Below are 13617 nucleotides of genomic sequence, written 5' to 3'. Positions count from 1 at the left end.
CTGTTCTTTGAATACCAGGCGCCTTTGGTAATCAAACAGTTTTAACCTGTTGTAAACACCAAATGGTCAGTCTTGGCACTGGGGTAGCCTCAGCTTTCAGAAATGGGAAAGTCTTATTTCTGTCGTGGTAGTGGCTCCCTCAGCCATATGTCAGCAAACTGGGCGATTGGGCAAGCTCTTGTGCAGATCTGTGATTCTCCCTCACCAGAGCTCTGAGAGCTTCCTCTGCCCTTGTTGTAGGCCAGTCTTCTCTACTATTGTCTTCTGCTTATTGTTTTGGTTATTTTTAGTGCCTGCAAACACATTTCTGCAACTGCTGCTAGCGAGGATCCTGTATTTTTACATCCCTTAAGGCTTCTGCAAGTGATTTTGTTATCATTTCCTCAATTTTGCTATCCATTTCTCTTTGTGGTTCTTTTCATCATCTGTCTACATCAGTCTAAAGAGCCACTTATGTATTTCAAAACCTGAGCAACTTTTAACTTATCTCTTTGATAATTTCCTGGGTAAATTATGCAATGTTACACTGAATGTGGTATTAAGCATGAATACTTGGGGTGCTATCAGAATTATTGGTATGAGGGTTAGCACATTAGAGAAAGGACATTACTTCAAGACTTCAAGACTTTAGGTAAACTACCCAGCTTTAAGATAAACACAACAGAATCCTGATTTTGATAAAGAAACTAAAGCAACTTGCTCTAAGTTTTCATTTAGAAGAGGAAAAAAAAGAAAATGTAATGTGCATCAGTCCCATTTCAATCTAACTGAAAACCAAACCTGTAGATGACAGATAAAGGAGAGTAAAGACTCTTGCTCTATTTTAAATTATATTCTTTGCTCACAGGGGTGGCAAAATACATGCATTGTTACCAGTGGGACCTCCCCTAGCACGTGGTGCAGTAGGAAGTACTTTTCTGCTTTCAGTTACTTTGTGTTTCACAGGAGGCAAAAGAGATTTTACACAACATCCGAGGGAAACCTGAACTTTTAAAATCAGTGTATCAGTGACTCCCTGTTCCTCTAAAAATCAAATTACAGTTCTGAAGTTCTGGACTGCTGAGCTCCTTTGCATTTACCCCCCACCTTTCAAAGGGAAATAGTGCTGTATTTTGCTTCCTGCATTTCTTAGGTTAAAAAAAAAAGCAAAAAAGCGCTCTGCGTTTCTATTACCGTTCAGCTAAAGAGGCAGTTTCGCTCTGCATGGAATTGAAACTCGTGCTCTTGGCTGGGTGACAGCAAGTTCCTAATAAAAAAAAAAAATTTAAATCAGCCTTAGTCCGAAAGAAAAGGCAAAGCGCCAACGCAGCTATTAAAATTTCCGAAGTTTGTAGGTATAGATTGCAAGGGAGATCTCCAAAGACACTGAGCACCTGTCAAAAATTACAGGGTTTGGTGACTGGACGCTGTGCTTTAGAAAACCTACTTACTTACAACCAAAGCGAGTGGGCATTAAGCATCTCATGTTTAAGTGATGTTCCAGTGTCATATACCAGGGACATGATTAGGTGCTTGAAGAAATCAACTTTCACAATCCAACTTGTGCCAAGTCATTCTCTTAGGTACTATTTCACAACTAATAAAGCACATTTGCTTTATAATAAGGTGAATAACTATAAATGCATGGAAGCTAACTTTCCGTTCTGGTGACATACAATCTATGAAATATTTGGAGTGGAATAACTCGTGTAGGGTGTTTGCAAGGAAGGTTTTGCTCCTACCAGAAATGATTTGAATGGCACTGCAGAACGCAGCAGGATTTTAGTGAGATGTCTGCATTTATTATAATAACCCAAAATGAAAACCTCACTGCATCTCATATCAGAAGAAAAATTCAGTTACCAGTAAATAGCAGAGGAATCATACTTTATTACAGTACTTTTAGTAATCAGGCACAAAGGTGATCAATATAGTCCTGAACCTATGTTGAATTAATGAGCCATCTCCTAGGCCTTGATTGAAACAGTAATGATGCTGTACGCTTCCTTGGTTTTGTTTATGTCTATATGACTTGGCCACTAAACCCAGGGAATTTCAAAGTATGATTGCAAATTCTTTCCCTAGTCATTCTTCAGGTTCCAGTCTTCTGAAATGAGTTCCTCAGCTCCACAAGAGTCAGAGAAATTATGAACTATTACTTAAAATTTAAAGACAAATACATAGGGAAAGAAGACATACTCCCCCCCCCCCAAATGTCCTAATTATTGAATTAGTCTGTCCTGCTAAGCCTAGAAACTTCTAAGTAAGGAATTCTCAAACACGACCATGTTCCATGAAATGCTGGATTGTCACCAGCTTAAGTCTGGCCATGTCATCTTTATCCCTTCTGCAGTGTCGCACACAGTTTTTACTTTTTGTATGCTGTTTCCTATGCCCTTACCACTCTCCTTTTTTTCCTGGTTTAATTTGGTTCCCTTCCCCAAAGTCCCATTCACTTAATAGACATTTCTTCCACAAAGTATTCAGCTTGAGATTTGTCCCAGTTCTTGAAGGTATTTGCAGCAGAAATGAACCCCAAACAATAATAATAACACAAATCACTAAACTTCAACATATAAAATATTGTTGATGTCAGTTAACAATTTCTGTCCATGCAGCTTACACTAAAAAAGGGGGGGGGCAGAGAGAAGGAACGTGAGCTTCTGCAAATCTTAGTTGTCTGAAGTGAATGTTACCCGTATGTAACACATTTCCCTCGTAGCTGATTGATCTTACGCTCTGTCACCAAGTATTTTCCAACTGCCCTCCTTTGGGGTTCCCCATGGCTTGGATGTTTATCTTCTTGGAGTAGGTCTTATTATAGTTCTTTATGGTTTGACACTGTAGCTAGGTAAAGTCCACAGTTTGAAATTAAAACCGTGTTCAAATGTAGCAAAAAAGAGAACAAATTGCAGCATATGAGACCAAAGGGAAAACAAAAAACCCTTTTGTCACAACAGCGCATAAACGTATGAGTAATATGAGAATTTGCTTAAAAGGGAAAAAATAAGACTAGTCAGTTATTTTTATGGGGTGTGGAGGAGTAAATGAGATACTGTTTTTTTAATTTTAAGTACAAATGTTTGAGGAAGTAGGTTGCAGCACTTGTTTCACATTTAATTATTTCTCAAGTCGCAGTCCAGCTGAAGAGTCGTGATAGAGTAGTGATTACTGCTGTTGTCCTGAGTGAGTTATGTCATGTTCTACTCGCCTCTGCACCTGAGCTGAACCAGTGGGGACCTCTTTTATACTGTTTTCTTCTGCTCTGACTTATAGTCTCCTCCAACAACAAAGCTGCCAGACCTGGAAGACACAGAAAATGGTATGTTAAAATTTCCTTTTAAATTTGCTCTTAGACCTTTTTTGACTGGAACTGTTGTAGAAGACTTTCAAGAACATAATCTCCTTTTCTGCATTCTAAATGTTCAAATTTACTATTGTGGGTAGAAGCTGCAATACGTGATGACAGGAAAGGAAAGCATTTATTTGCACTAGTACTAACTGGCTAGCGTTTATTTGTACTGCTGCGCTACAGAGAGTATAATAATGTGTTTTCTAATTGCTGTAACTTCTGAGGTGTTCTTTTTCTCTAGCCTTCCCCCTGCCACCTCTTAAAATGCATATGGAACCCCTACAGGAAAACTTGCTTCAGAAACACCTAGCTGTTTTGTTGCTGAATATTTGAAGAATGCCCTAAATCATTATGGGTTTGTGCACATGCTAGTTAATACTGGCAGATTAGTGCTTTTTGAACTTCTTATAAAGCCGAGTGTAGATCACAAAGAGCAGTTCACATGCATGCCTCTAGCTGTACTTTTAAACTAGCTTCTCATTGCAAAGACATTGCACAAGTCAGCATTGCTTTTTTCTTCTAATTAAAACAATCTTTTTTATTTGTGCTGGTACTATAATAGACACAAGGTGTTACACGTGCAGATAGTTGGACACAGCACCAGAGTGTAACAGTTTACAGTAAAAATAGCTAATGCATTAAAAGGGTATTGGGAAACAGAAGGATATACAAAGAAATGAAGCACAAAGATGGTAGGAGCTAGGCTGGCTCTGCAACAACACTTTGGTTCCTAAAAATACTGCAATACATGAGAGTTCAAAATCTGAGCATTGCGAACGTTTCAAAAGGCGTTTTGGACTTCTTAAGAAACCTACAAACCTATTCATGAAGGCTTTTAAGGCCCAGGTTCATTGCACCTAATTTTAGGCACCAAAACCTGCGCCGTTAGTCTGTGTTCGGTGCGTGGTCGGGCAGAGCTCCCTCCGTGCTCAGAGCCGAGCAGCGCCGGCGGAGCGGCCGCCCTCCTCTCCCGCTCCCTCTTGAACGTCAGTGCAGTCCACGTTGATGGCAATCAATTGAGGAACTTGGGTAAGTGCCTAAAATTAGGTGTCTGAGTGCAGTGGCGAAGAATGAGCTCACGTGGAAAGTTTGTGGCAATCTAGACTGCAATCTCGCCTTGCCCGAGCCCTGCTCTATTGCTTGGACAGAAGGTTTTAATTCAGTTTAGCAAATCTTTAAAGGGTGATTCTAATTAACATTTCCTCAAGAGCAGCAAATCTGTGGTTTGACTCCCAGTTAGAAGCAGAGGTTTTCCTTCCTTCTTTTAAAGGAAGACAAGCTGCTGGAGTTTGATCCGCAGTGGTTGTCAGTATTTCCCTCAGTGGCTGCAGGTGCCGTGTCCATGGCTGGTGAGGGTCGGCACTTCATGGTCTGCTGTGGCGTGCATCAGCAGACGAAGATAAATGGCATCCATGTGATGGATGGACATGTCCTGCAGTGCAGAGTCCCTGCGGTTTCCCTCCCACCCCCCTGTGCTCCATGGGCACCTGCCTTGACTAACGATGCTGGCCCTTGGGGTACGCTGGTCTGGCAAAGCAAGAGATAGAGGTAGGCAGGAACTGGGGCACCACCGGCCGTTCAGTTAGGATAGGCACTCTTTGGTTTTTCATTAGCCTAATAAAGTCTTTTACATGCATAATATAGTGTGTCCCTTGGAAAAGAACGCAGGCAAAATATTTACAAGAACATAGCCAGATTTTTCTTCTGCAATGTCCCTTTTCATTCAAAGAAAGACCTTCGGTTCTCCATGTAATTAACATCAATGGTAGAGTCCTTCCTTCTCCCTCCCACATCCCTGCCCATATTAGTAGAGGAAGAAAAGTTCTGAAAAAAAGAGCTAGGATGGTGGGAGGAAATTAATGCATTTTATGTTCTCCAAATTAGCTCCCAGCTTACTCTGATTATTCCTATTCATAATTTTCATCCAAGTGCTTGTCTACATCAAGAAATCAGAAAAGTTACTCATCTTCTAAAGTTGGTTGGTTAGACTGTACTGAAGACACTGGTGAGCTGTCTTACCCAGTGGCCGCCGTGTGGGTGAGTTTCCAACGTGAATTGCTATAAACCAAATGAAGATTATTTTGATTCTTAGCAAATGACTTCACAAGAGTTGAACATAATGAAATGTGAATTCACAGGCATAGCCTGATTAGTCCAGCTTAGTTTTCCCTGAGTAATTGTATGAATGACAGTCATGGCTACCAGCCACGATATTTAGCTACATTGCCTTTTTTCTGAGGATCTGCTGAAAATAAGAAAGCACCATAGCACCTCCTGACAATGGGAAAGGCTGTGGTGGGGTACAGTACCAGGTTACCAATACAAATCTCATGTGACAATACACTGAATTCAACATCTGCAGTGGACTTAGCATTTTTTTTCCTTCCATACTGAAGTTTGTATTCAAAAGCTGACTGAATGAATCCCCAAAGTGACTCCATTTGGCTGTTGAATCTAGATAGCAGAAGTGCAGTGCTGTGTGAGACTTGATCTGCCTTCTCTCACATCTGCTGCCCTGCCAGTCACTAGAGCACTCCTCCAGATACACAGATGCATAGCTAGATTTTAGCATAGTTATCTAAGGTAACACAGAAACACAAAGTTGTTATACAGGGGACACAGTGGTCTAAGTAAACAGAGCATACAACAGGAAGCCTTAATTAATCTCCAAGTCTGTGCCACCTGCAAGGCATGTCTTTGGCAACACTCCACAGGGTTTTCACATAGTGTATGAGCAGGTGTTTATATGTTCTTGTGTCCCAGCTAAAGCAAAAAAACATTTCCGAGTAGCTCGAACACTTTACCTAATCATCTGATTTTCAGCTGCTTAACTGGGTATTGACATTCAGTCAATATTATTCCATGCATCACTAATCCTGGTTGTTTAAGAGCATTCTGTGTGCCATGCATCTCCAAGCCTTCAACACTGAGTTTTCCAGGGAGAAATTATGATGTTGATTATTGTGGGTTTTATTGTCTTTAAATCTCTTGACCAGCACCAGGCACAGGCAGTTAAGAAGCTGTGCAAGGCAGGAAAATGCTCATGGTCCCTCTGCCTGTGCTAGGCAAGCCAAGGTTGGCAGCCTGCTTGCCTGGCTGGCTGCCTCTGGCCAGAGGGACGGGGTTTCTTTGACATTGACTGCTGCTGAGGAAGTAACTAATAAGTAAGTTAAGTTGTGAAATATTAAAAGCTTATTACTCTTCCCATAATGCAGACAAATCCATAAAGTAGCCAAGACCACAAAGACTTGACAGACAGAGAGTGTGTTTTGGAAGGTTCTTTAAATGCTTGTAGGATTTTGGCCACAATTGTTTACTGTTTATTATTCTTTTATGGGACATGCTCAATCTTAAATCTGACTTTGATTTTCATTTTTACACTTCGCATTGATACAGTGCCCTCTTGGCCCCCTGTCCTTATGCGACAGTGAAAATGCAAGCTGGTATTAAACCATCTGGAAGTACAGCCATTAACTGGCTTAGGTCAACCATATATCCATTCTGACACTTACTAGACACTCTCATGTGGGCATGAATGACATGGTAAGCTGGAACCTGGGCAGAATCAAGCAAGACTACAAAGCTCTGGGGCTGTGATTCAGAGGGATTGGTGCTCAGGTTATCTTTTCCTCTATTTTACCAGTTAGTGGAAAAAGTGCAGGCAGGAACAGACGCATGATGCAAACCAACACTTGGCTACATGGCTGGACATTCTTCAAAAAGGAAATCTTAAATGCCCAGGAGCAGACCATCCACATGTGCCAAAAGACGAGCTGGCAGGGAATAAGACCAGCCTGGCTGAACAGAGAGTTTTGGCTGGAACTCAGGAAAAAAAAGAGAGTTCATGACATCTGGAAGAAGGGGCAGGCAGCTCAGGAGGACTACAAAGATGTCATGAGGCGATGCAGGGAGAAAATTAGAAGGGCCAAAGCATGACCAGAACTTAATCTGGCTACTGTGGTAAAAGACAATACAAAATGTTTCTATAAAGACATTAACAACAAAAGGTGGGCTAAGGAGAATCTCCATCCTTTAGTGGATGTGGGGGGAAACATAGTGACAAAGGCTGAGGTACTTAATGCCTTCTTTGCCTCAGTCTTTGATTCCAAGACTGATTATTCTCAGTGTACCCAGCCCCCTGAGCTGGAAGACAGAGATGGGGAGCAGAACGAAGCCCCCATAATCCAAGGGGAAATGGTTAGCGACCTGCTACACCACTTAGACACACACAGGTCTGTGGGACCAGATGGGATCCACCCAAGGGTACTGAGGGAGCTGGCGACAGTGCTCACCAAGCCACTTTCCATCATTTGTCAGCAGTCCTGGCTAACCGGGGAGGTCCCAGTTGACTGGAGGTTAGCAAATGTGATGCCCATCTACAAGAAGGGCTGGAAAGAGGATCCGGGGAACGAGCGACCTGTCAGTCTGACCTCGGTGCCAGGGAGGGCTATGGAGCAGATCATCTTGGGTGGCATCACGTGGCATGTCCAGGGCAACCAGGTAATCGGGCCCAGTCAGCATGGGTTTATGAAAGGCAGGTCCTGCTTGACTAACCTGATCTCTTTCTGCGACAAGATGATCTGCTTAGTGGACGAGGGAAAGACTGCGGCTGTTGTCAAGCCTTTGGCAGTGTTTCGCAGAGCATTCTCCTGGAGAAATTGTCTGCTTATGGCTTGGACGGGTGTACTCTTTGCTGGGTAAAAAACTGGCTGGATGGCCGGGCTCAGAGAGTGGTGGTGAATGGAGTTAAATCCAGTTGGCAGCCGGTCACAAGTGGTGTTCCCCAGGGCTCAGTACTGGGACCAGTTCTGTTTAATATCTTTATCAACGACCTGGACGAGGGGATCGAGTGCACCCTCAGTAAGTTTGCGGATGACACCAAGTTGGGTGGGAGTGTTGATCTGCTCGAGGGTAGGAAGGGTCTCCAGAGGGATCTGGACAGGCTGGATCGATGGGACGAGGCCAACTGTATGAAGTTCAACAAGGCTCAGTGCCGGGTCCTGCACTTGGGTCACAACAACCCCATGCAAAGCTACAGGCTTGGGGAAGAGGGGCTGGAAAGCTGCCTGATGGAAAAGGACCTGGGGGTGTTGGCTGACAGCTGGCTAATTATGAGCCAGCAGTGTGCCCAGGTGGCCACGAAGACCAAGAGCATCCTGGCTTGTATCAGAAACAGTGTGGCCAGCAGGAGTAGGGCAGTGATCCTCCCCCTATACTGGGGGGGGATGTACCTCAAATACTGTGTTCAGTTTCGGGCCCCTCACTACAAGAAAGACATGGAGGTGCTGGAGCGTGTCCAGAGAAGGGCAACAAAGATGGTGAAGGCTCTAGAGTGCAAGTCTTATGAGGAGCAGCTGAGGGAACTGGAGTTGTTTCACCTGGAGAAAAGGAGGCTCAGGGGAGAGCTTCTCACTCTCTACAACTACCTGAAAGGAGGTTGTAGCAAGGTGGGTGTGAGTCTTCTCCCAAATAACATGATAGGACAAGAGGAAATAGCCTCAAGTTGTGCCAGGGGAGGTTTAGATTGGATATTAGGAACAATTTCTTCACCAAAAGGGTTGTCAAGCACTGGAACAGGCTGCCCAGGGCAGTGGTGGAGTCACCATCTCTGGAGGTATTTAAAAGATGTGTAGATGTAGCACTTAGGGACGTGGTTTAGTGGTGGACTTGGCATTGTTAGGCTAATGGTTGGACGTGATGATCTTAAAAGTCTTTTCCAACCTAAATAATTCTATGATTATATTCTATGATTCTAAGAATTCTTATGATAATGTGAAATTCAAATTAGGCACTGACATGTTAGTGTGGTTTTGAAAATTTACACTAGCTTTTAAGTGACTATAGATTTTCTCTGTTTCATATGCTTCAAAAAATTAACTTTGCTCATTTACGCTATCGTACAATGGCAATCTGCTGGATGTTTAACAGCATTTGTTTCCCCTTAAAAAAGAAAATTCACAAAGACATAGCCTTTATTCACCTGCTTTGTCATTTTTTCAGTAGGTTTTTTTTTATGATTCATTATAGAGAGTGGTCTTTATCTTAACAGTACAATAACAGTGATAAGAAAGTAAAGAAAGCATTTGAGGAAATGCCAACATATGCCTTCCCCAAACTTATCATCCTACCTGCACGTCCACTTCTAGCTATTGTGAGAGACAGGACTCCAGGTTAGCTGTGTATTTGTGCTAACCCATTACATGCTTGATCTGATATCCTGTGACATGTTCCCGTTGCATTTAAATTAATACCTCCCTATTTCCTTATGTTTAGGTACCTTGTGCAAGGATGTCAAATGCGTTCCCGTTTGTCTTGCTCTTCCTATTTCCGATACTGCTGTCAGGATCTTGGTTTCCCAAAAGTTTACCCTGTGATGTTAAAGCCTTTGAAGGTACCGTGACAGTGGACTGCACCGATCGGCGTCTCATGGAAGTCCCCAGAGGGATCCCTGCAAACGCTACCAACCTTACCCTGACTATTAACCATATCCCCCATATCTCTCCAACATCCTTTGCTCATCTCGAAAACCTTGTGGAGATTGACTTCAGATGCAACTGTGTGCCTGTCAGAATGGGGCCCAAAGATCATGTGTGCACCAGGAGACTGAAGATTGAGAATGGCAGTTTTGCTGCCCTGACAAGATTGAAGTCATTGTATTTGGATGCAAACCAGCTGTTGGAAATACCCCAGGGTCTTCCTAGTACTTTAAGTCTGCTGAGCCTGGAAGCGAACAGTATCTTTTCTATCCAGAAAGCCAATTTGTCAGAGCTAGGAAACGTAGAAGTATTGTATCTGGGACAGAACTGTTACTACCGCAATCCATGCAATGTTTCATTTGAAATTGAAAAAACAGCCTTTCTGGAGCTGAAAAAATTAACAATACTATCCCTGAAGTCTAACAACTTAACTCATATCCCACCCAATTTGTCATCTACTTTAAAGGAATTGTATATTTACAATAACATGATTCAAGTGATTGAGGAACATGATTTAAGTGCCCTTCACAACCTAGAAATTCTTGATCTAAGTGGTAATTGCCCACGTTGCTACAATGCCCCATATCCTTGTATTCCCTGCCCCAAGAGCACAATTGAGATACATTCAAAGGCTTTTTATGCCTTGAAAAATTTAAGAACTTTGCGACTTCACAGTAACTCTCTTCATAGCATACCCAGTAGCTGGTTTAAAAACACCAGGAATCTCGAAGTTCTCGACCTCTCCCAAAATTTCCTCATAAAGGAGATTGGAGATGCTCAATTTTTGAAGTTTATCCCCAGCCTTGTAGAGCTTGATCTGTCCTTTAATTTTGAACTGAAGGTGTATTCACCATCCTTGAATCTGTCTAAGACATTTTCCTTCCTCTCTAACTTGGAAACCCTCAGGCTCAGGGGTTATGTCTTTAAAGAACTGAGAGAAGGAAACCTGGATCCATTGCTCAGTCTTAGAAATCTAACAGTGTTAGATCTTGGGACTAATTTTATTAAAGTTGCTGACCTGAGAGTGTTCAAGGAATTCCCAGCTCTTAAACTCATAGACCTCTCAATGAATAAAATTTCTCCTTCTTCAGGTGAAAGCAACTTTTATGGATTTTGCTCTAACAGTAGGATTTCAGTAGAGCAATACAAGAGGCAAGTATTACAAGAGCTGCATTATTTCAGGTATGATGAGTATGGGCGAAGTTGCAGGTCCAAAGACAAAGAGGCTGCTTCCTACCAATCTTCAGTTAAGGAAGAGTGCCTGAAATACGGAGAAACTCTGGATTTAAGCAGAAACAACATATTTTTTATTAACCCCTCAGATTTCCATGATCTTAGTTTCCTCAGATGCCTCAACTTGTCAGGTAATGCAATAAGTCAAACTTTAAATGGAAGTGAATTCAACTATTTGTCTGGATTGAAATACCTGGATTTTTCTAATAACAGGATTGACTTGCTATACTCAACTGCTTTCAAAGAGCTAAATCTTTTAGAAATTCTAGACCTGAGCAATAACAAACATTATTTTCTGGCAGAAGGTGTTACTCAAGTCCTTAGTTTTATTAAAAACTTGGCCCATCTGAAGAAGCTGATGATGAATGAGAATGAGATTTCTACCTCTATTGACACAGGAATGGAAAGTCAATCTCTTCAAATTTTAGAATTCAGAGGAAATCATTTACATGTTTTATGGATGGATGGGAGTGCTAGATACTTGTCATTCTTCAAGAATCTGACCAGCCTGGAACAACTAGATATTTCCTTCAACTCACTTGCTTTTTTGCCTCCTGGTGTTTTTGAAGCTATGCCTCCAGAACTCAAGATCCTCAACTTAACCAATAACCAGATGAAGAGTTTCAACTGGGGAACGCTCCACTATCTGAAGAAACTAGTAACTTTGGACCTCAGCAATAACCTTCTGGCTACTGTTCCCCGAGAGCTGTCCAATTGCTCTTCATCCCTCCAAGAACTGATGCTCCGAAACAATCGCATTCAACGGCTAACCAAATATTTTCTCAGAGGTGCTTTTAAATTGAAATATTTGGACCTCAGCTCAAACAAGATCCAAGTAATTAAGAAATCTAGCTTCCCTGAAAGTGTCATTAACAACCTGAGGATGCTGCTTTTGCATGGTAATCCTTTCAAGTGCAACTGTGATGCCGTGTGGTTTGTTTGGTGGATCAATCAGACTCAAGTGACTATTCCTCTTCTGGCCACAGACGTGACCTGTGCTGGCCCAGGGGCACATAAAGGAAGGAGCGTGGTTTACTTGGACCTGTATACCTGTGAGCTGGACACCTCGTATTTGATCCTGTATGCTCTGTCAGCTTCAGCTGTCCTAGGCTTTATGGTGTTCACAGTGACGAGCCATCTCTATTTCTGGGATGTGTGGTATAGTTACCATTACTGCACTGCCAAGTTGAAGGGCTATCGGCGTTTATCTTTACCAGATGCTTGCTACGATGCTTTTATTGCCTATGACAATGAAGATCCAGCTGTGAATGACTGGGTGCTGACAGAACTGGTTGAGAGGCTGGAAGATCAAAAAGCCAAACAGTTCAACTTATGCCTGCAAGAAAGGGACTGGCTCCCAGGACAGCCAGTCTTTGACAACCTTTCCCAGAGCATTCAGCTGAGCAAAAAGACCATATTTGTGCTGACCAACAAGTATATTAAAAGCGGCAGCTTCAAGACAACATTTTACATGGCCCACCAGCGGCTTCTAGATGAAAAAATGGATGTCATCGTCTTGATATTTCTTGAGAAGGTTTTGCAGAAGTCCCGGTATGTCCGGCTGAGGAAGAGGCTGTGCAGAAGTTCTGTCCTGGAATGGCCAACTAACCCTCGATCTCAGCCCTACTTCTGGCAGTGCCTGAAAAATGCAATAGCTACGAGCAATACGCTGACTTATAACAAGCTTCTCCAAGAAACTGTTTAGCTCTACCCTTCCCTATAAAAGTTGTTATGATGCACAGTGAGCAAAAGATGCTAAACTTCATTTGGAGAAACTGTTGAAGTGTGGAGGACAAACGTAATTGTGATATTATACCCCCAAACAAAATGTACAATTAGTCCCAAAGCTGATAGTTCACTTGTTTTGCTATGACAAGATTGCACAGAAACTGTTGCCAGCATGGATGTTTAGCTGACATGCACCTTGCTTGGCACTGATTGCTGCACAGCAAGAGAAGATGCACTACCAACTGGAAGTCCCTGGTTTAGAACAGAATCACCACTTCCAGCTTTCAGTTCACTGGAGGCCTCCAGCATCTCCTGTGGTTGGGTCAAGTGTGGGTGAGACACTTGCTCAGCTTACTCTAGTACACAGACTGCCGGGAGGAGTTTGGCCGTGCCTAAAGTTGCTGCTGTTCAGATCACTGTTGGAGTAAATGTGATTTTAATAGAAAATGAAAGTTTCTGTGTTTGGTGTATTTATGAAAAACAAGAAAAGCATTTGGTGACAGATTCATCTCAGAAAATACCCTAAGCAAAGCTCACGCTTTGATTTTAGGAGTCAGGAAAATGTAAGAATAATTATCTTTAATCTCAGGCTTACAGCTGCTGAGCCTACCACTTCTGTCCAAGTGGGCAACAGCCCTAGTCGGTGGGGAAAGAAAGTTCTGGCAGGACTGCTGCTGTCAGGGGCTTGGGAGCTCTCCCGCTATTGCATAGTCAAAAAGCTCATAACTCTGAAGACACTTTGAATAATGTGTATGGGCTAAAACGAGAAGGTATGTGAGAAACAAATTCAGAAGGGCTTGCAGGCTGTGGGTCAGAAGGAGTTACAAGGTAAAGGGGGTCCCCGTGCGT

The 13617-nt window shown here is 42.6% G+C and overlaps 1 protein-coding gene across 1 annotated transcript; it reads left to right on the top strand.

Annotated features, from left to right (window-relative positions):
* Positions 1-9233: 9233 nt before the first annotated feature.
* TLR7 (toll like receptor 7) lies at positions 9234-13220 on the top strand. Its single transcript, XM_009913820.2, has one exon. It carries the CDS (start codon positions 9620-9622, stop codon positions 12743-12745), a length of 3126 nt encoding a protein of 1041 aa, XP_009912122.1. The 5' UTR covers positions 9234-9619; the 3' UTR covers positions 12746-13220.
* The last annotated feature ends 397 nt before the right edge of the window (positions 13221-13617 follow it).

This window comes from Haliaeetus albicilla, chromosome 25, assembly GCF_947461875.1.
Source record: "Haliaeetus albicilla chromosome 25, bHalAlb1.1, whole genome shotgun sequence".
Lineage (NCBI taxonomy): Eukaryota > Metazoa > Chordata > Aves > Accipitriformes > Accipitridae > Haliaeetus > Haliaeetus albicilla.
This window is presented reverse-complemented; position numbering and strand designations above follow the sequence as displayed.